The sequence below is a fragment of the Parus major genome, chromosome 3 (genome assembly GCF_001522545.3).
Source record: "Parus major isolate Abel chromosome 3, Parus_major1.1, whole genome shotgun sequence".
NCBI lineage: Eukaryota > Metazoa > Chordata > Aves > Passeriformes > Paridae > Parus > Parus major.
Window position 1 is genome coordinate 48531343 of NC_031770.1, and position 25104 is coordinate 48556446.

At 36.4% G+C, this 25104-nt stretch overlaps 1 protein-coding gene across 5 annotated transcripts in view; it reads right to left on the reverse strand.

Moving 5' to 3' along the window:
* UTRN (utrophin) overlaps positions 1-25104 on the reverse strand; it is a 339710-nt gene that overhangs the window by 19344 nt on the left and 295262 nt on the right. For all 5 annotated transcript variants that reach the window (XM_015621645.2, XM_015621646.1, XM_015621643.1 and 2 more), the window contains 8 exons: positions 22847-22932; positions 19449-19606; positions 16902-17068; positions 14335-14446; positions 7722-7858; positions 6019-6057; positions 5709-5774; positions 2229-2294 (listed from right to left, as the gene is read on the reverse strand). In XM_015621645.2, the coding sequence (XP_015477131.1) occupies positions 2229-2294; positions 5709-5774; positions 6019-6057; positions 7722-7858; positions 14335-14446; positions 16902-17068; positions 19449-19606; positions 22847-22932 (831 nt within the window). The remainder of the gene's footprint in view (positions 1-2228; positions 2295-5708; positions 5775-6018; positions 6058-7721; positions 7859-14334; positions 14447-16901; positions 17069-19448; positions 19607-22846; positions 22933-25104) is intronic.

Below are 25104 nucleotides of genomic sequence, written 5' to 3' on the forward strand. Positions count from 1 at the left end.
GCACAGAAGTTTTCTTATTCAAATGCAGATGAACTTCTTACATATAATCTCCAAAGAATGAAGAGTGTTAAAAGTATTGTTGCTGAGCTTGTGACCCTGACAAGACCAAAGAAGTAATTTCCAAAATCAAGTGCAACACTGCCTCTGTTCTACATTCACAGTAAACTGAAGGACTCTTCAGGACCAGTGATAAGATTATGAAACAGAAATCCAATTATGAGAAGCAAAGAATTTGGTTTCCAAGCTAGTAATTGTTCCCCAAATGTTTGAACTTATACTGTAAAAAAAAGTAGTTTGGCTTGGGGGTTTACATCTGAACTGAAAAAAAAACATGTATTCAACATTTCAAATTGCTCCTTTGAATTCTATCCATACGAGAATGGTTACACCATCTCCATTTCTATGTTAAATAGTATTTTAAAAAGTAATACATTTGAACTATAATCCTAAATTCCCAATGTTTCGGCAACTTCTGATCCAAACTGGGATACAAACTTCACAGCTCTGTAGTTCCCTGGAAAAACATCTTCATGAAAAAGGGCTGTCAAGCACTGGAACAGGTAGCCCAGGGCAGTGGTTGAGTCACCATCACTGGAGGTATTTAAGGGAGGCAGATGTGGCACTAGGGAACATGGTTTAATTGTGGACTAAGATACATACTGGATGAATGACCTTAAAGGTCTTTTCCAACCTAAATGATTCTATGGTAATAGTTTAAACTTTAAACCACAGACCTTCAGAATCTTGAGTACTTCAGTACTTATGCCTTAATGAGAGCATGCATTGTAATCTGCAAATAAAACAGAACTACAAGGTTACTTTCTTGCCCATATTTTGTTTGTGTAACAGTCCCCTGATTGAAATCCAAATTCAGAGGTACCTATCCACATGTTGGTACACAAGTTTCCATATTAATTCTTTTTCTAAGGAAAAAGAATGCAGGGAAATTGCTTTAAAAATCAACAGTTGATTTGCCAGTAAAAATAAAGCATACACCTCCCCCTGTTACCATTGGGATGGATGGTTGTTTTGTCTTTGTGTATGAGTAGGCTCATTAATTGCAAAATACACAACTCAAGTGTATGAGCATTTAGCTGCCTTCAAGTTTCCAGCTTTCCTGCCAAATGACAGTACGTTTGCTCTTCTTTTCTTGTGGAAGGTAAATCAAAAGGGAATATTCTGGCTGCGTTTTTCTAGCTGGAGAGGGTGCCAATGACAGAAATACATTAAAACAGTTCACATGAAATTTGGTATGTAAATACAGTTAATTAATCAGGAAAGAGGCAACAATTAAACGAGGTCACATGTGCTTCTTTCAAGCGAAGTATTTTAAAGCTCAAGCTGTTAGTATACTTATGGATAGAATAATTTCATTATTAGATTTTAAATTATTACTTATTATTAAATTATTAACTATTACTGAGACCAACAGCATTTTCTAACTAAAGCTGAATGAGAACAATTTCAGTTTTCCTCTTAAAAAGTGCCGCTGGTATTTGTTAATAACTTAGAAGAGTCCTACAACGCTGATTGAATTAATCGAACTGATGATAAAGTGAGGTTAAAACATTGTTTTCTACATCAAAAAAAGAAAAAGTATTTACTTCATCAGCAATTCAAGGGGTTCTATGCTTTTCAAGCATAGAACCAATGCATTTTAATTAAGGTTTTTACAATAAAAGCAACACATAATTAAGAAAAAAAAAAAGGTAGAATTAATGTAGGACTATGTTTATTACATAGGACAATTTCAGGCACAAACAGATGGATCAGCAGCCAGAAAACTGAAATATAAACTAGAAGTAGCAACAGTGTTCTGGCTCTGAAGCATCTTCAAAGTACAGAAGTTTGTTGTGTTTTTCTTTAAAAAAAAGTTGTCCAGGGTCTAGCAAAAGCCTAGAAAGGGACTTATTTTCTTTTATACTATGATAAAAGCAGAAAAGGAATACAAAGTAGAACCAACAGGGCTGTGGCCTTTTACAAGTCACATGAAATATCCTCACTCTTGAAGCAGAATGTCTGACAAACACAGAGTTCTCACACACCATCAAGTGAACATCAGTTTCAACAGCTGGTGCTCGGAATAACTAAACTTATGGAGGCATCCTTGGGCTCATACTTATTATCTGCTCTCAGTGGGACTAAGTTCTGTGTTAGAACTGCTGAAGAGTACACCATGAATGTGTAAGCAAAGTTCCTGACAGCTGCAATGAGTCTGAGCTACTTACACGCTTCCTGTGGTGGAGCTGCTGTCCATGAGGAAGGAGCCGTTGGTCCTTTCCATCTGTGCAAGCCTGAAAGGCAGGGAAAGACCACGACTTTCAGACAACAGGCTGCACAATTTCACCAGAGGCACTGTGAAAATCAATTCTATTTTGAAACAGCTCAGATATGGCAATCTTTGTATACATGCTTAGGAATAGAGCCCTAGATTTTGTGATGAAAACCTATAATCCAGAGAACTTTTATGAGAAACTTGTGCTATGATTAATTAATTCTACTTGCCAAACAACAACAAAATTGTATTTTCTAACTCTAGTATAATTATCATTAGCATCACCACAACTCTCATGGCAAAATTAGTTAAAGAGATGTTTTCACAGATGGTTTTCTTTTTGAATTTTCTAAAGCTGGACTAACAAAAGAGGATGAATCCTTTTTAAATATAGCACATGCAACATCTGAAATTAATCTTGGCAAATAATACCACACTGTGGACAGACAAGTCCTGTAAAACAGCACAAAAAGCAGTATAATTACAGAGAATCATTGCCTAGAGTTCCTCATTTTGGAAGCAATTAATCTAAAAAGACCAGATTATTAGACTGTATATATAAGGTCTTACAGTTCTATAAATCAAAGCAGAAATTTTCTATCCAAGTTTCAACAAAAGATGTACCCTATGTACATAAGAGAAATACATAAAAATTTAGGAACACTTAATGCTCTACATATATATTCAACTGCACCAAATATGCCTATTTCCAAATATGCCTTTACTATAAAAATATCATAATTTCACATATATTTTTGCAAGTGCATTATGCATTGCTACAGACATCTTCAAACTTCCTTTTGAAGGAAGTGTGCAAGGCCCTAAAGAACAGGGAATTCTGGTGACTTCTTTTAGAATGGTGCAAATTTGCCCTTCTGTACATTTGTCACTGTTCCCGAGGGTTGAAGAAGAATAATAAATGAAGGCACACACTGAATGTCATTTTGACTGTCTATTCCACCAAGGCTGGGGTGAGACATTGTGCTCCAATATCTCCCCTGAAGGGAAGAGAATCTCTGAAATGACTCAGGACAAATCACATCATCTCTGCTCTAGGGCATCTCAAACAAATCTAGCTCACAGTGAGCAACATGCTTACAAGTCACCTTTATAAAGCTGCTAAGCTCAGCATCTTTAAATCATTTGATGAAACAATTTTAGAAATTAATCCTCACAGTCCCTTTGTCACATAGGGAAGTAGTACAACCCTCATTCTTTCAAGAGAGAAGGGCCTGCCCTGAATCCCTTAGTGACTAACAGATATTCCAACTCACAAATGCAGATTTCACCATTATTATCACATTTAGCATCTCCATCACTAACAAGGATTTGCTTGGGATACAGAACCAAATGGCACTAATCAGGGAGCACAGAGAGACAGGGAAAGGACCCTAGAGTTGCAAAGAGCCTTCAAGGTAGGATAAAAACTGAAAGCTGAGGAAGGAAATTAGAAGCAACTCAGAGGTGACACGGCACACCAGAACTGGGAGATGGTGCCTGATTCCAGGCAGGGGATTTTGTAAATAGAAAAGTGAGAGCTGAATGTTCTCCAACCAGTGACAGGGCTTTAAGCCCTATTATACTGTTTCTGCTGGGTACTGTCTTATAAGGGAAGCCCTGACAATATTTCTTTAAAGCTGCTTCACTGAAAAGACCAGAACAATAAAGAAGATTTACTATTTTATATGCAACATATGCATAACAGATTCAACTAGAAAGGACACAATAAAAATTATATGAAAGACACAGAATTATGGGACATTTTGAGATTGTATTGCTGGAGGAAAAACAATCCTGAGTAGTTTTGGACAGATTACCTATGAGGCAATTAGTAGTAGGTTTTTGATTTTGGTAAGCAATGTTTGCACATAGCAGGTACAGATTTAGGTTTGTATCATGAATGATAATCAAGCAGTGCACAGCCCACCTTCAGCTAATCTTATTCCAAGCAGAACTGGTAAGAGGTGAGGGGAGCAGAGGAAAAGCAGCTATTGCAACTAGGATCTCCACTGATCCTTAATGAGAGTCCACAGTTTGAGCTTCATCTTGACACAAAAAGCCACAGTATTGTGGCACCACAGGCTGAAAAAAGGACACAGGTAGACAGAAAAGTCTCCATCCCTCTAGAGAAATTTAATTTGTCTGGTTCCGGGGCTTTAATTGATTACAACATGGCCTAAGTTATAGACTCAAAGAAATGCCAGGTGATTTATATGAATGACATGTTTCAAATAACTGAAAAGCTCTGTAATGACTTTGTATGTCATTGTGCTATATTACTAATGAAGGATGAAAATATTTGCTGTTGGGGGACAAAAAAAGAATAGGCTGACTGTAGGTAGCCCTTCAGCTTTATTTCCTGCCCTATTTTCCTTTGCTGCAAAGACCATGTGCAGCATAACCTAGGCATTTAAAAAAATGGTCTGAAGATTTTTAAGGTGCCCATAAATAAGAATGCTATTAAATTTAAACATGCACCCTGAATTTTTATTCAAAAAATAAAAAAGTTAAAATTATTTTTCAGTTGTGGAGATCAGATACAACAATAAAAACACCCAAAGAAAAACCTAGTCAGTTCCCATGGTACTAATTTTTGAGAGGGTGTCTCTGGTTAATGTTTCACCATTCATCACGCCCTTAACTCCAGATGAGAGGAAATGCCCTCGAGTTGCGCAAGGAGAGGTTTAGGTCAGATATTACAAAAAGTTTCTTCTGTGAAAAGATGGTCTGGTATTGGAACAGGATGCCCAAGGAAGATTTGGAATCACCTTCCCTGGAAGCATTCAAAAGGCATGTGGAGGTGGCACTTGGGGACATGGTTTAGTGGTGAGCACAGTCATGCTAAGTTAATGGCTGGGCTTGATGATTTTAGGTCTTTTCCAGCCTTAATGATTCTGTGATCACCAGCTCTGAATGTACAGAAATGAGTTAACAAAACACAGAAACACTGAGAAGGACTTGGCATAACAGCCATTTTATCCCAACAAGAGTGACCCCACAAAAGCCACAACATAAACCAACAGTAATTACAACCTACTCTGCTAAAAGCCAACAATAGTGCAGAGTGTCAGCCTATCACAGAAGGAAAAAAACCCCTGAATCTAATATCCTACTGGGAAAACCTGTATACAGAACAAGTTCAGCTTATTTCAGAGGCTAAACATGAAGAAAGAAACAAATAATAGCACATTTTAGAAGCAATAAAATTTTGCAACAGCTTCCATTCTGTAGGAGAGATGATATATTTAACACATGTATTTTACATTTAATATGACTGTAATCAGAAGCTAATGATTAAAAACTTTCTAATTTTTTCTAAGCAGAGAGAATGATATCTTTTTAATAAATAATATCCAACCAGTAATGTGTATTAAAAACTGGAGGAATCAACCACAAAATGCAATGGACTAGTGAGAAACCACATCTCTCTTACCTAGTAGCATACTGTTCTATCCTGGAGTGTGTGTCATCATGAAACAGCTGTGGAGACTGGGAAGGACTAGTTTGAACATAATAATAAAAAAAAATTAGTGGTGTCTAAAGCAATTCATCATGCAGACAACAAAATTTTTAAATCAAGTTAGACTGATGACAAATAAATACATGCACAATATTCCCGAGGGTGTTATTGCTTTGGGTCAGCCATGCCCTATAGTTCAGGGACATCAGATTAGCTGCAACTGAGCTAAAAGAAAACAATTGGCAAATGAGACTTTCCAGATAAAGGAGTTCTGCATACTCACTCATATTGCTCTGGCCACATACTGATGAGAGTGATAGGACTGTATGAAAGACAAAAAAAAAAAAAAAAAAAAAAAAAAAAAAAAAAAAAAAAAAAAAAAAAAAAAAAAAAAAGAGAGGGAAAGAATGAAACTATGAAACAAAAACCTTAGCACTATTTAAGCAAGAGAAAGCTGGAGAAACACAAAATATTTTAAACAGCAACCCATCCTGAACCAGTAACAATTGATGTAGAAAACAGACAGCAAAAAATACTTCCACATGTCATGGAGAGACAAAGGACTGACCTACATAATTTTGTTACATAAAAATCAATTAAAAAAAAAATCCAAATCAGTGTTATTGATTGAACTACAGTTCATAAACCATAATCAATTAATTTAAATTCTGGTCAAGCAATGGAACTTTAATTTCAAAGTAACTAGTAAAATGTATTAAAAGAAAAGTGGGGTGCAAAACCCCCACCAATAAGCCATCCCCTATAGCTCACAGTTATCAATGCTTCTTTTCCTTACACATAAAAATAATGAGGTAAATACATATTGTATTACATTCTCACACTCAAATAGCTATAAAAGATTTTTTATTTTCTTTAATATCTTTCTATTAAAAGGAATGCATTACTGAGTTTTGCCACCTGCAGGGCAGAGAACCAATACCAAGAGTTTTCTCAGCATGGTGCTGACAATTTATCTGTGTATTTCCTACATGACTGGACCAACAGAATTTTATCCTGACCTGTGATTATAGTTTTATCATTCCAATTTCTGGCAGCATTGGCAAACTTTCATCACATTAAAGCAGCTTGCTTTCTTGTGTTGGTGGCAGCTGAAGACCACCCTGGTGGGTAACATTTGAACATCTGAATGTGCATTGCTTCCTCAGAAGCCATCAATCAGGCAGTTCTCAGATTACTTCCTCCCGTATCTTAAACTGCTAATGAGGAGGTTTTGTTTACTTACTGCAAATGAAAGGCACAGCCCTACAGTCATGAAAGCCCTCAGACTGTGGGCACTGGCGCTGAGCCGCTGTGTGAATGCAGAGCATCTTTGCTGAAGCCTCACATGGGCTGTTGCTAAGTGGTGCAGTGTTCAGACAATGCAGCTGTGCCACAGACTCCAGGATGTGAGGGACAGTCAAGCCATGAAACTAATTCTAGCACCCTGTCAACACATCTTAATTTTTGCTCTTGTAAGAGTGCCTTTTGCTGACAACTGCCAAGTGAGTAAATAAAGTGGAGCACTTCTGTCAGCGCCACAAATAATACCGTGGAGACACTGAGAGTGCTCTCTCTGATTAGGCCACCAATATTTCTGAAGCCTGTGGGACCCTAATTAAATCAGACATTTCTAATTCCAGGAATTCTGACATAATCAAATAAGCACCGCAGTTCCAAAAACCCAGTCTCCTCAAAAGTATTCTCTGTAAAACAGCTATTCAGCCCCCACCAAAATTACCTGCTGTGTCCATTGACATGGACATTGTACAGCTCATGGCTTTGTAATACAATGCTGATAAAAATCTAAGCATAAAATACATTACTTTAAAAGTAATAGAGAAGATCTGCAAATAATGTGAGACAATACAGAATAATATATCACAAGGCTCTGCAACTGTTGTTGGCTATTTTTTGAGTTTCAGCTTCTTGTTTCTCACAGAGTAGGCCAGTGACTGGAGGAGCAACTGCTCTATAAACCACACTTACGTCTCCAGGTTGTCACCCTCCAATACTGTTTGCACAGGTAAGTAGCCAAGTCGGGGATGCTTTGCAAAATACTTCTTTGACCGGAATTTATTCTTCAGCACCTTTGTGAAGTCCCGTACATCTTCCCCAGATGTTGTCTTAAAAATAAATAGGAAATAAAACTCGACATTGCTAAATAGTACGGATTAAATGTCAATATTATTGGTTAATACCACTGGCGCTGTCGTGAAAAAGAATAAAAGGAAGAACTTTAAAATTTCAATAATGCTAAAATTGCCTTTTTTGTGTCATGAGATAGAGTACAATAATAATGTTAATGCACCTAAAAATTCTCTTCTACTGGAAAATAATAGCAAATTCCCAGCAGTAAATGCATTTACCAATTACTTTATAAATTGGGGAAAAATTGAAACAGGTTCAAGTCTTAAGATATATAATTATATAATTATATCCAGTCTTAAAAAGCACAAGAATTTAATTTTTGAGAAAAAAAAATTAAAAAGGGCAAAAATCAGTTGATAAGATACAGCCCTCTATATTCACAAAGTTTGACAAAATACTCACTGCTTCCCATTCTAGATCTACAATAGAAAATTCTACCACAAGACGGGAGTGGTATGTGCTAAACTCTTCTCTGCTGCAATGGGCAAGATTTTCATAACAATTTTCTCAAGTTACCCTATCTCTTCCTACAGGATTCTGCCACTTGTAATATTCCAGAGTCAAAAAAATGCACAGATTAAGTGGTGGCTAGTGTACAGACACTTTTCAAAAGCACAGGAAGGCCTGATAAGAAAATTTGTGCCTGAAGTAACAAAATCAGACTGATTCAGTGGTCTCCTTACTACCACAGAATAAGATTAGGACACAGATTAGCCACAAGAGTCCACAAGCCTAAATTTACAAGTTACAGTCAACATCTTCTATCCCTCCCCACAGCTTTTCGACTGGTCGTGACCGATGCAGCTTCTTCCAAAACTGGTAACTGCTTAGCCCCATTCCTCTCTGCTCCCTGCCTGCCCACCAGCCTATCCTGAGAACAAAATTAAAATTTATTCAACTGCTTTTAAAAATCCCTTTAACCAGCGATAATCACAGCAATAACAGCAGCACTGCTTTGGTAATACTGTTCAGCTAACTTCTGCTAAAAAAAGCAGGGATACATACAGACATAAAATACAAGGCAAAAATGGCAATAAAGAGATCTGCAGGAAGAAACAATAGTATACAGTCTGCCTTTAAAGTGTATGAGCTCAGACTGTGCTGACTACTCCAACAGAACATCCCCTTCCAGCCGCTACTATTGAGCATTTTCTCTTGCAACTGCAGTAAAGAAAGCATGGCCATTCATCTCCAGAATTACCTGAAGATTTGCAACAAACTTTTACAGACTTCCAGTCCAGCCTCTGTAACAGACTACAAACTGCAGTCCTGTACCCTCTGCTTTGGGAAAAGCCTGTTAGCATCAAAGGGTGCCAAAGCCAATGGACAACCATGTGGAAAATAGAGAGGAAGACTGCAGTTTCGTAATCTTTTTCCTAATTTACTACAAAGTGGCCTAGAGGCAGGTCAGGAAAACTATTCTTTGCTGTGAAAACATAAAAACACTTCCATAACCATCTATATATTTTTATGTATTTATAATATATGCAGTTACAAACTCTCTAATGCACATCAGATGAGCAACAAAAACAGTAGAACAAACTGGTGTTGGTAGGAGTTTCTCACACATGGCTTTAAAAAGTAGACAACAAACAGAGCAAATTTGTGGCCAAGGGCCGTTTGAACCCCTGAATTTTAATAAAAGTGAATCCAGGGAGGGTTAACAAAAACATTCTCAAAAAGCACCTCTCCAACCACTGCACCATCCAAAGAAGGAACATGAGGCAATGCAAAGGGCTCAAAAAAACAGTAACTCCAACACTGCCCCAAGGCCAAGGAATGAAAATTTCAATACCTACACATTGTAGAAATAAATGTCTACTGAGATACCAAGGCTTTTCCTCTGGTGTATTTTTTATCTGGTATGGCAACCTGATTCTCAGAAAGAAGACTAATATGACTGTGTACTGACTGAGCACTGCAAATACTAATCAGTGAAATGTGACCAAATTTGAAACAACTATTTTGATTTATATGCAGTTAAGGTACAACTCTGAAAAATGTCTTCTATTTTTTTTTCCCTTTTGGGCATATAACCAAAAAATACAGTCCAATCCAAAACCATGCCATGGGAGATGTACTATAACATTTTTCTTTAAAAAAAAGAACAGCCAGGCACTGTTGTGTAGAATCTATCTTCTAAATTAAAACCAGCAGGTACCTTGTACACTTCCTTACATCATGACACTGTGACTATTTCCACACAAATCAATAGTACAAATAGCACCATTGTTACAGAACTACTTCAAAAGCAAAGAAAAATTACTTTCCTTCACTGAAAATTCAGCCTAAAGACCATGCTTTCAAACTCAATTTAAAATCTCAGTTCTCAGAGCAAGACAAAGTTCAGGAAGAAACATTTCAGATCCATGGCTGCCACACACAACTAAAAAAATCATCAGTAGCAAGACATCTCACGATGTCAGTAGCTACAATCTGTAATAATGGACAAACTGGCATCAGTGCTCTTCAATACACCAGCCATGCACAAAGAGTTATAAGCAACAAACTAAGGAACAATTACTTGTAGTCCAATAAAAACTTAAGAAACCAAGATTTCATGGAAAGCAGTGAAAAAAAAAAATGAGCATGGTGAATATAAGTTTTCCATATATGTCTTAAAAACCCAGTTGGAGTATGCTTTCAGTATATTGGAAGTAGAACAAGTCTTCATTAATAAAAAGTAATACCAAGATTGTAATAAACTAATTGCAGGGCTCTAAATTAAGTAACATATAACAAAAATTACAACAAATATATGAAACATGAATAAATAGTATAGAATACTTATAATACACACATATATATATATTTAATTTTGCTTATTTCTCACTATTCTCTTTTTATAAGAAAGAGTAATAGTGGAGGCCCATATTCTTATTCCTTTCACTGCACTTATCTATGTAAAAGGACCTGGTCTGCACCTAAGTGATCATTCTCTTAATTACATTTATTATACCTAACACAAAACCAATTAGCTATTTTAACATACAGAGAAATTGATTCCCAGAAGAGATGTGAACCTCACTAATGTATGCTGTCATTAAGCCCAGCCACATTAATATAACACAGGTGCCACTATTGAGAGGATTTCCATTAAAAAAATCTAAAAATAAACAGTGTAGGTAGTTATGTAGGACTATTCCCAAATGAGATGGTAGGAAAATCTAACAATATTTTTACACATCGGTGTAAAATTTTACATTAAAAGTCTTATTTCCCTATCTTTTCAGAGAAAGAATATGTAAGGGTGAAAAATAAACTAGAAAAATTTTGCATTTCTACTACTTAAGAGATAATTATGTTTTCAGATGATTCTCATACCCATCTTTAAGTCCTGGATGAAAGAAAATACATAACTCATTATAATGCCTTTCTAGTTTTTGGTTTTTTTTTAGTTTTATTTTAGCATCAAGAAACTAAGTTGCAAGATAGGAAAATGCAAAACCGCATTACAGATTAGAATGCAGTAACTACACCGAGCTATGTGGAGTAAATGGTCCTAATCTGAAATTATGAAGCAAATCTTACCTAATACAAATATCACAAAACTCATTAAAATGGGACATATTTCTTAACCCATTCTCCAAATTATTTTAAATTTGATAAGAACTTACTGTACTTGTAAGAAATCTCTTTATACCCTACACTGAACTGCATGGTCTTCCCTCCATCTGTGACTAAGCTCCAGTTCTAAATGTCACCTTAAGTAATGGAAGCATTTTTTTTAACCTACTTATTGCTAGCATTCTTAATAAAAATGTACTAATATGCATTAGAAGTAAGAAATTGAAGCTAGATTTTATTAATGCAGTTTAATGAGTACATATATTTGTACTCTGCTTTTCAACACTGGCCAAGAAAGCAACATTTTATCAACAGCCTTTGAATTTAGTTGAAAAGGCAGAGTGGATGTACTCTTTCTGTTCAAGCTATTTGTACTGTAATATACTGGATTCTAAGGAACACTTCAGTGGCCTTTGGTACTTTTATTTCATAGACCCAGGTCTATGCTATTTTTCAGGCACTATTCCATTTAAACATATATGCTATTCTACTAAATGAAAAAAATTTGCAATTCTTGACTAAGGTATTGCATTAAATTAGTTCAGTATGTAGAGAGGTTTAGCAATAAATTAGTATAACAAACACAGTGAATTATTACAAATAGCAAGAATAAATAATACAGGACTCTTTTTTGTGAAATCAATTCTTTATCCCTAGACCAAATAAGACTAGTTAAAATAGATTGCATGTGGGTAATGATTATGGAAGTCTACCATATGGAAGTCTAACAGGTCTGTTCATGTAATGGGTCATTTCTTTTTACAGAAATGGAGGAAGCAGAGTGCACTCACATCAGGACCCAAATAAAATTCCAGCTCTCATATTCAACTTCCAAATTAACAGGGGTTGATGCTGGACCTCTAATTTTATGCATCACCTAAATGCCATTTCTTTTATTCTGCTCTACCTAAAACTTTCCCAAGTTCCTTCCTTTTCCCTCTTTTACACTGGCCTTCCTTCATTCAGTCTAATCAAGAATGTCATTTTACTCCCCTTATTATCCCATAATGGATTCATCTCATTCCTCCTACAGATCATGGAAAGAAGGGACTTTTGCCTTATGTTACCTTATTTTACACCTAATATTGCTTTAAAACTACATTCTTTCTGCAGCAGTAAGAGAAATGTTCATTGTAATACACAAGCCATCCCTGTTCCCAGGGACAGAGAGGATTCCAGCCATTTCCAGAATATATTTTTCAGTCTGTCAGCCTTCCCTTGTAAATGAGATGGCTTACACAATGTGAACTTGTTTAACAAGAACTGAAAATCCATCTTAGATATCAAATCTGCTGCTTCAGACAAAACCTGGAATTCATCAGAAATATACCATCATATTCTAGGGAGAGTACAATACCCCATAACAAATGTAATCTGTATTTGACTAACTCAACAGGAAGGATATCTTATCCTGCAGACCAGCAGCATTATCTATTTCAACACCCCTTACACCACAATTTCTGAATTTTCTGCATATTATAGGCAGTAACAAAGAACATTTCTTTTCCACTAAAGATGAGGTTTATAGGAAGGAAAAAAAAAAGTGACTTTTTAATGATGTCTACTCATAGACCTCCGAATCCTGAGGTTAGAAAAGTCACGTGATAAAATATAATAAACATTATAACCTGCTGCAAAAACAACAAATCTACTTTAAAAATATTCTTCAGAGTATACCCTGGCATGCCAATTTATCAATAAAATCCTAACATTTAGTTATAGAATTAATGAAAGTACATTAACATTACTCATTTTTTCTGACCATAATGAAGTAAAAACACTACCTAATAGAATTTGAATTCTGTTATAGAAGACACTCCAGGAAAAAAAAAGAGAGGGAAAACACAGGTAGTAAGTCCAACAACTACAGCAGAAGAGTCAAATAACTCAATGAATTTTTGCTATTACAAGAAGCCACAGAATCTTGTAACACTATTAAAAATTGGCTCTGTTGAATCAGCTCTAGTTACATTCTGGTCTGAATTTTTCTGAGCATGCAGACCTTTCACCACTGTCATGCAGAGCACATACCAATTATCCTATTTATTTATTTCTGACTGAGTTAAATTCTTGAATGTAAACAACAATCTCATAAAAAAATGAGAGTGGTATTTGCATGTAGCAACCCAGCCACTCCTTCAGTTAAGAAAGACAACTAGGAATCCCCTTAAAAAATTGTGTTTGAAACATCATTAGTCAAAATACAGTGTTATAAAATTATTTTTTGTTTGTAACTTGTTGATTTTTTGTACCAGCTACTGCTGGTAAACATCTCACACCATTTCTGGTTAGAAACTATCAATTCTGTTGATTTTTTTCCAGCTACACATCAACTTTTACGTATCCCAATAAATAGCAGTTACACAATAGAATGAAACACAACCTATTTCTAACCACATTTTCATGAAGCAAGCAAATGCTTCATGAATGAAGCATTCATGAAATGCTGAAAACAAAGACCCCCTAAAAATATTAATGTGCATTACTAGAATATTAAATACTCCTTGCCATGGTATAGCAATAGTAAAACAAGTCTTTTTTCTCTGACATGTTCTTACCCTTATTGTGTGAGTATATATGTGAGCACACAAAAACAGCAGTTACACTTAATATTCAAGCTTTGTTTTACCAATCAGAAGTGAAGCTTAAGTTCTCTCAGAGATGGATACTGCTATCCATTTGTATAGAATCCAAGCATTCCCCACATAAAATCAGAAAAACCTGAAAAGTTCCTGATGCCTTCCAAAGAGAAAGTTAGGAAATCAAGCATATTAAACATATGAAAAAGAAATCCTGGCTAGGTAACAAAGATTATGGAAAAAAAAATTTAGACCTCAAATCTGGGTTATTATTCATTAGAAACACTGAGTAAATTAGTACTCACAGGTATACAATACTCCACCATTGGATAATGCAATTTATGCCCCTTTGCTGTACGGCCAGAAAAGAAACAGCTCTGACAGACATCATAGTTGAAATGTTTTAAGCTCCGGTACCTGTGGGGACATTAAACAAAGTGATTAGAGGTTTACTTCCAATTAAGCCTCACAAAGCAAATTACTCTCTGAAATGTTGTCACCTGCTTTTCAACAGCAGGAACACAAGGACACAGTGGGTTTGCTGGGATTAGCTCAGAGAGAGCTTGGAAGTGTGTGTGTGGGCACCACCAGAACGAGGCATGGCTAACACTCATCAGAGCTGCAGGCCCAGGGACAGCAGCACCACTGCAGCAGCTGCAGGGACACAGGAAACCTGCAGCCCTCTTCCTCCAAGAACCTTCCTGCACTACACTCCTCAATGAGTATTTAAAAGGTCCTGTCTCCATATCAGTGTAGTGAGCCAATCACCTGCTGACCAAGTAGTTTTGATGCAGAAAATCTTACAGGTATCAGCTTCATTGATGGACTGGGAAGAATTTATAATTTTCAGGTTTTTACTGACTTTAAACCATATTGCTCTAGTTTTTCTTTTCCTCAATTTATGAGGAAAAGATTATTTATTCTATCTATTTATGTGTTATCTCAAAGAAACTTTTATAAACCAGGCTGGTTTATTTTAGTTTTTACTCAAAAAATTAAAGGTTTGTAAATCATTTTGATGCTCAGGAATTCTACACACATTTTAATTTCTTGAGAAATTAAATTCTCAAGAATTCATTAATTGTAAGAATAATTTAAAATTCAGTTAAAAATACACAATTATTTGCTTACTTTTGGTTGTGTTTTTTAAGAGAGTGTATATGTAAATATGTAAATAGGGTAACAAACTTCTACACTATCCCTTGTACTAAATGTAATCATTGGGAGCATCATTTATTGATTTATTTAGACTAAATCAACGATTCAATTCCAGATTCCACCCACTGTTTCTATGGTATGGTTGTTCTGACTGGATGAGGTTATATCATTTGTATGAAACTAAAATGAACTAACTGAACCAAATTGAATAGCTACTGAATAGTTAAAGTTTAAATTAAATTGCTTCCTGAGAGCAGCTTTCAGTACCCATCCACATTTTTACCCTGTTGAGTTTTATGTTTTGTTTTGCAAGAGAATGCAGCTATAAATGTAAAGGTTCACTTTAAAAGAAGCTGATCCAACTTGTTTATAGTCTTTTCTCAGAGAATCTACATTAAATGGCTACATTTACCTTCTGCTAAAGATGCTAGATGCTTTTTCTGTCGCAGATCTCTAACTTCATTGTAGAAATTATTTAGAATGACCCATTCTAAATGGGTCTTTGTCTTCTTTTCTGTCTTTTCTGTCTCTCTGCCCTCCTACAAACAGTACGAGGGATAGTACAACTAGACAACTATAACATAGCTGAGCTAGAGCTTTGTCATCCTATGCTTTCTCAAACAATAATAAAGACAAGAACACTTAGAGAATTTAATCTCCTCTTAAGACAGGCAACAAAGTTTGAACAGATTATTACTTTTTCGAATACTCACACAACTATACTTAGAATAAAAAAAGAAAAAGAGGGTTGCTAGCTCAATCCCATAAGATTGGCTAAAGTCACATTCCTAAAACTAGGCAAGATGAATCTGACCTCAAGATTCATACTATTATCCTCTAAAATAACAGGAAGATGGAGAACAGAAAGCACAATGAGCAAAATTTATTCATCTGCCTAGATACCTAAAGAAAAATCTTAGGAGCACTTACATGATAGACTGCTTTATATTTTTCCTAGATAATACATTAGAGTCCATGGCCACAGTAGAGGAAGAAGCCAGTTATGCTTAACTCCAGCTCTGGCCTCTACTGCAGATTTTGAAGATGGAGGTTGCATCACTTTATACATAGAGCAGTCAATTTACAAATGCAAGTCAGTCATAGCAATACTTGCTAAGGGTACCAACTACAGTTTAGAAGAATAACATGGAGAATATTCCTCATGTAACATTTTCTTTTAGAATTCACACCTTTCTTTGAAAAGACAAAAGTTAGATTACATTCAGGGACATAGACAGGGACTTTGCAAGTCTTATCACAGTAATGTGTCAGTGTTTGTTTCAGGCAAGAAAAGATTGATGCTGAAGGGTGTTTCATACTGCATGGCATAAATTAGTTCCCCCAGCCTTATATGCAGGAGAGCAGACAGACAGTCTACATGTTTTCTTACTGATCACCTCCTTTTGATCTTGTGCTTACAGAACACATTTATATACTTCATTTGCTGTCTCTTGGATCCACCAATCCAAAAACATCTGATGACATCCCACCCTGTACCTCTGTCAGACATGGGAACTCTGGGTGTCTAGCAGTGGCACTGCATGAGCCAGAACTGCACTGGCTCAGGCCACACTGTGGCCTCACCACAGGTGACAGATCCCACCTTAAAGAAGGAAAACAGTGGAAAAACAGGCAGAAAGAACTTCATTTGTTGGAAGACTTAAATACGTGGGTATTTTCAGAGAAACATTGCACCTAACACCTCTTCTCTTACCTAAATCCAACAATTGGACACTCTTTACAGATGTTGCACTTGGCCTGATGTTTTGCTGTTTCTGCAGCTGCCACACGGTGCAGAACTGGTAACCATACCATAGACTGTGGTTCTAAGCGCATCCAATCTATAAATTGCTTTACAGTTATTTCTGGCTTATTGTGGTTCTGTGGACAGAAAAGAAACACATCCAAATTGGAAAAAAAAATAAAAATCAAAACCAAACCAGACACCCACAAGTAGATTTTCCCTAGAATTCTATGGAAAAAAAGACCCCAACAACCTGCATGAATTCTTTCCTTGACAGTTTAATCCAAAATCATCTACAGGATACAAGAAATAGCCTCAATTAAAATAAAGAAAACAAGTTAAGTCAGTAAGACTATAGAAGACTAAACAGCGGTGATAGAGTAGATAGATGGTAAAAAAGATGGAGAACATAGTAAAGAAGTAACAGAATGCACAGTACAGCCATCTTTCAACTGAAAGCACTTGGAAAATGAGTATGAAAGGGAAGCACATTCTGCAGTTCAGACATACTGAAGACATGGCTGTCTTCTGAGTTAAGATTGATGACAAAATGCTGAAAGTCAGTAGTGTTTGCATGTGTGTACTGATTGCCCCAAGACCCATCACTTTTTTTGTTGTGTCCTAAGCCCATGGTGTTCTTTCTAGTTGGCACATTAAACATTATACGCGCACACAAAAAACAAACAGGAAAATAAAGAACGAGAATGGAATCTGCCATTTATAGGCAATCTCTGCAAGAATACAGCAGAGGTAATGTATTAACACAACTGTTTTAAGAAGCAAGCAAACACATTTCCACATTTTCTTTAAGTTGTAACCACCAGAGGAGCCTAGCTATAAAGGTATTGTATTCATCAACTTTGTCAGCAATAACAACAGCAATTGAATTTCTGAGCTCAATGGAAGCAATAAAATAAAACTTAAAATGAAAGTTATTCTTAAATGGAAACACATGATGGAAAGCAATGGCTTTCCATCATGTGTTTCTTTACACATTCATGGTCCTAGTTCATTTTTGGTACTAACAGGGAGAAGCATGAAAAAAAAGGGTTTTTTCCTCACCTTCTTCCTCACCAACAAAATACTTATTTCTCCTGGGCTGAGAAAACTGACATGCAGCTGCACATTTTCTTTATGTTAACTTAATGACCAGAACTACTCATGAGAGATGAGGAGTGCAGCCTCATTATCAGTATAATTATAATAACACATCAAGTATTTAAACACTATCTCGCTAGTACACCCCACCCATAATGGAATAGCATAGGAGATGCACTTGATCCTTGAGGGACAAAGATCATTCCTCTGTCACACAGAAAGTCTGAGAATAACAAATGAATTCTTTATTTCGGTATGACTGAAACCACCCAAGGCCAGTGATAGGTAAGTCAAGCACCATCCCTTATTATTGTCTGGAGCAGCAATGTTAAAACACCAGGAGAAGCTTTACATGGTTAATTGGTCAAACCAACTTCTGTAAGTATCTACCAAATTATTCATGACCTGGACACTCTTCCAATCCTAACTGTCTGACTCCAGAAATTACTCTAAAAGTTCTTGAAAAAAGCTAACATAACTGTATTTTTCAAAGAACTGGACAAAAATGCAGAAACATCTATGAAAGAATAGCAAAAACGAAATCCTCTGAAAGTTCACTAAAATCTTTAATGTCCAATTCAATAAAGTCAGAATCATCCAAGTCAGTAATTTTATATAAACCATGATGTATTTTTATTCCATATACAATTTCTAACAATGCTCAAATCAGCTGCTTTCACAAAAAGAATGCACTGAAGCACTATAGCTATCACTAGCTAATAGCTGGAGCCACAGGCATCCTTGAAAAAGTCATAGTTGTGTTCATTACAACATCTTGGTTTTAATTGTCATCTTCTTTAAACAGACAGACACTCCTTGCAGCCTCATGAACCCCCTGCATCTAGTGTGGAGCTGCACAGCAGGCTGCAAGAGCTTTATCCCATGTTCTGATCTGCTGCATAAAGCCTCGCAGTATTAAACTACTACGCTTGAACTTTCATGCAACTGCAAGGTCTTTTGTCAGCAACACAATGCTAAATAATTTCCTGGTGCACAAGGTCAAAAATTACTATCAATATCATTTTCTTGTTCTGTTGAGATCATGTCTTGTTCCAGCTGGAAAAAGCATATTCTTCTCACAGTAACAAGTTGCTTTGAACAATGCAAAGCAGGATGATTGGCTGCTACAAAATTTTTTAACAGCTTTAGAGCAGCACTGTCAGAATCATGAAGATTTATATATTCTTTTGGCTAAACATAATTTGTTTGATCCTCTCCTAAACTATAAACCATCTTTTACAGCTGCATTGTCACATGAATTTCCCATACTTAGTTGCAGGAGCATATTCATTTGTTCGAAATTCAGTGGATGTTTTTATATTCCTCTCTTCTTTTTACATCATTGTGTACAAGTCAAACTGAAGACTTCAGAGAAGGTTTGGTTTTGTTTTGTTCTTCCCATGAAGGTCTTTATCTTACCTGCTGGAAGCAGCTGCGCACACTGGGCTCAATGTTGCTGCCACCAAAGGCTGCCACTTCCCCAAGCTGTCGCGGGATCTGGATGGCATCGTGAAGCAGAAGGCCCAGCTGCCTCTGGTCACACATTTCTGTAGGGCCTGCCACCTCCTTGAAGAGGTCTGCAACATCAACCAAAGACACTATCTCATCCCATTTCCATGTACACCTCCTTTCCTTCAATAATGCTGCAGCTCAAGCTTTTCATTTCTGTATTACTGTCATGGTTACAAATGGACACTGTCCCATTTACAAGAGTTTTCTTTCACCTAATCTTGATTCGTAACCACAAATAAGAGAAAAATAAGACCAAATAAATGAAACTATATGGCTTCTTATGGCAAACACTGGACAGGAAGGTTATTTGAAGCAGCACAGCTTCACCAGCAAAAAATCCTGCCTGACAAACCCAATGGCCTTCTTTGACAGAGTGACTACACTAGTGGACAAGACAGTGGCTATGGATGTCATTTCTCTGGACTATTTTTTTTTAAGGCTTTTGACACCTTAACATCCCCATAACATCATTTTCTCTAAATTCAAGAGAGATGGATTCGATGGTGGTGGATGGATAAGGAGTTGGTTGGATGGCCACAGCCAGAGGGTAGTGGTAAACAGGTCAGAGTCCTGATGGACAACAATGACAAGTGGTGTCCCTCAAGTGTTTGTACTGGGACCAGTGTTATTTAGTATCTTCATAAATAATGCAGAGGAAGGGATGAGCACATCTTCAGCAGGTCTGCAAGTGACACTAAGCTGAGTGGTGTGGCTGACACACCTGGAGGAGAGGACAACATCCACACCTGGACGAACTCAAGGAGGGGTCCCTGGGAACCTTGTGGGGTTCAACAAGGCCAAGTGCAAGGTGCTGCACCTGAGTCAGGGCAACCCCCAGTATCAGTTCAGGCTGGGGGATGAAGGACAGAGCCGGCCTGTGGAGAAGGACTTGGGGGTGCTGGTAGATGAAAAGCTGGCCATGTGCCAACAGAGTGCACTTGCAGCCCAAGAAGTCAACCTGGGCTGCATGAGAAGCACCTGGCCAGCAAAATGAGGGAGGTGATTCTGCACTCTCTGCTACTGTGAGACCCCACCTGGAGCACTGAGTCCGGCTCTGGGGTCTACAGCACAGGAGAGATGTGGAGCTGTAAGAACAGATCCAGAGGAAGGCCAAAAAACTCATCACAGGAGAGATGTTCCATCACTTTGAAATAAGGAAGAGAAAGTTGGGGTTGTTCAGCCTGAAGACTGCAGGGAGACTTTATTGTGACTTTTCAGTACTCAAAGGGGACTTCTAAGAATGAGCGCAAAGCTTTTAGCAGGGCCTGTTATTTAGCAGGGCCATCTGAGACTGTCACTCTCGGAGCATCCTGCGATTGCCAACGCTTCAGAGATGCTTAGAAGAAACAGCAAATTCCAGGAGTTGGTTTGAGAAAGGGAAAAATCAAAAGGCAGGTCATTAGTATTAAGCACCCATGTTTAGGGACACTGTTTGTTTTCCAAGTGACTTTCTTGATAATACGCAGGAATTACATTACAATTTTCACTCGAGGACTGAAAACTCAGTAGATAAGACAAAATTTCTCTCAGCAAGAGGTGAGTAGTAAGGAACGACAAAATCAAAAGAACTCATATCAAACATGAGCTGTGATATAGCTCATGCCAGAGGACCCCAAAATGCTGACTTCAAAGCCACTGCAAGCCAAGAACAGTACCTGACACACACTACCTTTGTGAGCAAAATTTCTTTTGGATTGGAGAGTTCTTCTGTGACAATTTTAAGGTTCATAAGGACAATAAAGCTAACAAAGATATCAAAGCCTGGCACATTGATCAGAGCTGGAGTTACAACAAAAAGGATGACTGACAGAGGATAGTCAGATCATTATCTCACTATTTATTCTCTGCTTTGAGAATGCAAGCAACTACTTTAATTTCAGATGTATTGCAGGTTGAAGTTACAATCACTTGGTACAAAAGTCTTCCGAGCCTTATTCTCTACTAATCCTTTTAGGACTTCTCACCACATACTTCAGAGTAAAAGTCCATCTTGTTGACATAAATGATTTAAAATCTGCAGCCACCATCAGCTGCCATTTTAATTCTATTACTAAACACAAAGCAACAACATAAATATGAAGTTGTCTTAGTAATTTTCTTATTCTGCTTCAGTGCCTATATTTGGCAACTATATACTAACATATTACCAATAGCAATTTAATAGGAGTATCCTCAGGTTTTGGAGCTTTTTAAAACCATCTTTTCCTAGGGTTGTCACTTTATCATCCACAGCCTAACTCCTACACTTTATGAAAGCTATTTATTTCACAAAGAACAGCAGATTACTTTCTGAATTGTCATTATGGAACAAAGGTATGTCCCTCAAGCTCTTTTTTTAGTTAAGGAATACTTCACGTCTATGTCAAATGACAGAAGGAAACTAAACACCCCAAAGTCTCAGTATGTCATTCAGGTGTAAAAATATGTCCCAATGCATAAAACACTTCCACTTTTGTTCAGTGTTAATACCTAAGTTTACAAGATTGACTACAAATGCTCTTAAGGAAAGCACAATTTTTTACAGAGCTCCAAAGGTACATGGGGAAAATTCAGTCTCTCTATAATTTTTTTCATGTGTTTCCAAAATAAGTCAAGGAACTATGTAAAGAACAGCAAATTTAAGATTATGTGCATAATATGTAAATGTCCATCATCTAGAATGCTCTAATATAGTGCTTCATCTGTTTTTCTGTATTTGTCAGGGCTTTTTTCCCCACAAAGTTACTCAATTCTCTTCTGATCCTGCATTTATTTTTGTGAAATATTTTTATATTAACTCAGTATTTGTCAAGCTTGTGAGATTACTAAAATCAACATAATTTAAACTTTGATTGTGCAATTCTGGCAGAAAGCACATATACTGGAAAACCAATATTTTCAGAGTTCAGACTTTCTCATAGACCACTAAATACAACTGCAGGATTTTGATGTATTTCCTTGCTTTATCTTATCAATCTGATGCAATCAGCACTAACTTGCCTGGTTTATCCCTAAACAAAACATATACACATATAAGAGAGAACAACACTTCTCTATCTTCCACACACCTATATTCTCCTTTTCTTTTGAGGACTGCAGTACTGTGACTTCTGACAATTCAGAATGGACAGAAATACTTTCTAGTCAAGATATAAATCCTACTTTAACCATTGTCACTGGTGATAATAAAAAGAATTCTTTTTTACTCAAAAGAAAATTGCCTTGCAACAGGAATGAGAAATATTTTACTTCAAATTTTGCAAGACGCTTTGTCATTGTACATGACTTAATTAACAGAGTCGTTTGTAAAAGAAATTCTTCCTTACATCTGTACTTCTCTTCCAGAAGGCCCTTAGAAAGAGACATCAAGCCAATTTTCAGGGACTGCACTCGAATTTTTCCCGTTCGGCCACTGAAATAATAAAGACAAGACAATTTAGTACAGTTTAATTCTATTTCATTCAAACTCAAGCCTATTGAATAATACAAAGACATTGGAGAGTTAAATTTAAAATATACTTCAGATCTCAAAAAAACTATTAACACTAAAAATTGCATTAAGAATTCCTCCCTTACTAAAGCTCAGTTTGCCTTCCAAGAGGTTTTACATGCCAAAATAGCTTGTATTACTACAAAAGAACAGACATTTAGTTCTACAAAGTTCTGAAAGTGATTTATTAATGTAATATACACAGAAAAAATATATGAGCACACAGCAGGAAGGCCTGTTACTCAGTGTGAAACACAAGGACTGTAAAAAAACCCCAAGTTTTCCTATCACAGTAATTATCTTTTAAAAAAACTCTTGCTCCTTTTTTTTTGTTGTTGTTTTGGGGTTTTTTGGGGGGGTTGTGTTTTTGTGGGGTTTTTTGGTTGTTTTTTTATTTATTTTTTGTTTTCTAGGGGTTTTTTTGTTTTATGTTTAAAATGTTCTGACATATACAATATTGGGACATAAATAGACAATCATATGCAGTAATTCAGTGATTTGGAGCTGTCATTCTTTTTAAGCAATGTCACTTCATGCTCATCTTGTCCAGCATGAAAAAACATACGTCCAACCCTAAGGAAGCAGCTTGAGAACAGATAAGTAGGTACCAAAGCAAGTAATGTTAAGACTGCAGGGCAAATGCTGTTCAGATAAGACACGAAAACAACAAATACAGCTTACGTGGAAAAGGAGAATTTTAAAGTTCAGAAGATCAACTCAGGAATATATTCTTAAAATTCTTTCAAAATGAAAAAAACATGACACAATTTGTCTTTAAATGAGACACGGCAAAAAAAAATCTTCAGAATAGTTTAACTGTATATATTACACACAAAAGGTTAGCTGGGTCTTTCACCAACAAGTAAGATAACACTAAATTTAATATGACCTCAAACCTTACTTTGGTCTTTCCTGCCACACAGAAGTTATATATACTTTAATTACTTCTGAAGTGGTTATTGCGTATCTCTTTCTATCCTATCCATATTCAGCATATGGTCTGCTGTCTGATTTACTTCACAGATGTTGTGCTGAATACAAAATTATTAATTTACTCCTGGGTTCTTGATAAATTAGCTAAGCAACTTACAAATATTAATGCATTTGTCTTCACAACATCATCTAATCTAGTAACACTAGAAAGCAGCATCTTCATTCCATAAGATGGAGCAGAGGTGCAGAGAAATTATTGCCAAATTAATCAAAAACATCTATAACTTTTACTGCCTAGTTGGAAAATCAGGACCCAATTTTCCAGAATGTTATAAAAGTGCCACCTTTTATATATTCAAGCTTAGCTGCAAATTACCTCTTTCAATCACAGACACTACATCATTCTGGCATACCTTGCCATCTAAATGGCTCATTTTACACCCTGATAAAGTTATTTTCCTATTCCTTCCTGTGTATGGTTGTTTGTGCTTTAAATTTATATTCATCAGGGAAAAAAAGTGAACATTCATTTGAGTTTGATTTAACTCAGGACTGACCACATCATTCATTTATCAAAGACAGAAAGTGAGACTTTACAGCTAAAAGATCAGGGCACAATTGCCAAGGCTTCAGGGTTCTCCTAATTTCAGGAGATTTCTGCAGGTCTTTGAAAAACTTCCTTCACACAAAAAGCATTTTCTCAATACATTACATAAATAATTACAAAACCTGTAATAGAACATTTTTCAAAAGAGTAATACATTCACCACTAGTCTCTTTCTTGGAAACAGATAAATATTAGCACAGTAATGATATATATACAGTAAAAAACCCCAGCACATCAGAACCAAATGCCACATAGACTCCCTCTTTCCTCCCAAACCCATAGACTTTGTAGTCCTGACATTTCCAAGCCAATGGTTTAAGTTTTCCCAGCTTAATGAGTCACAAAACCACTGAGAAGAGAAGAGGCCTCCAGAGAGCAATGTCCCTGCTCAGTCAGGCAGAACAGGTTTTCCTGGATCATATCCCATCAGTTCAGTATCTTTAAGGATGGCGACTGAACAGCTTCTCTAAGTAACTTGTGGCACTGTTCAACCTCTTACATTAAAAACATCTTGATTTTTTCATATATTTAATCAAAATTTGCCGTGTTTCAGG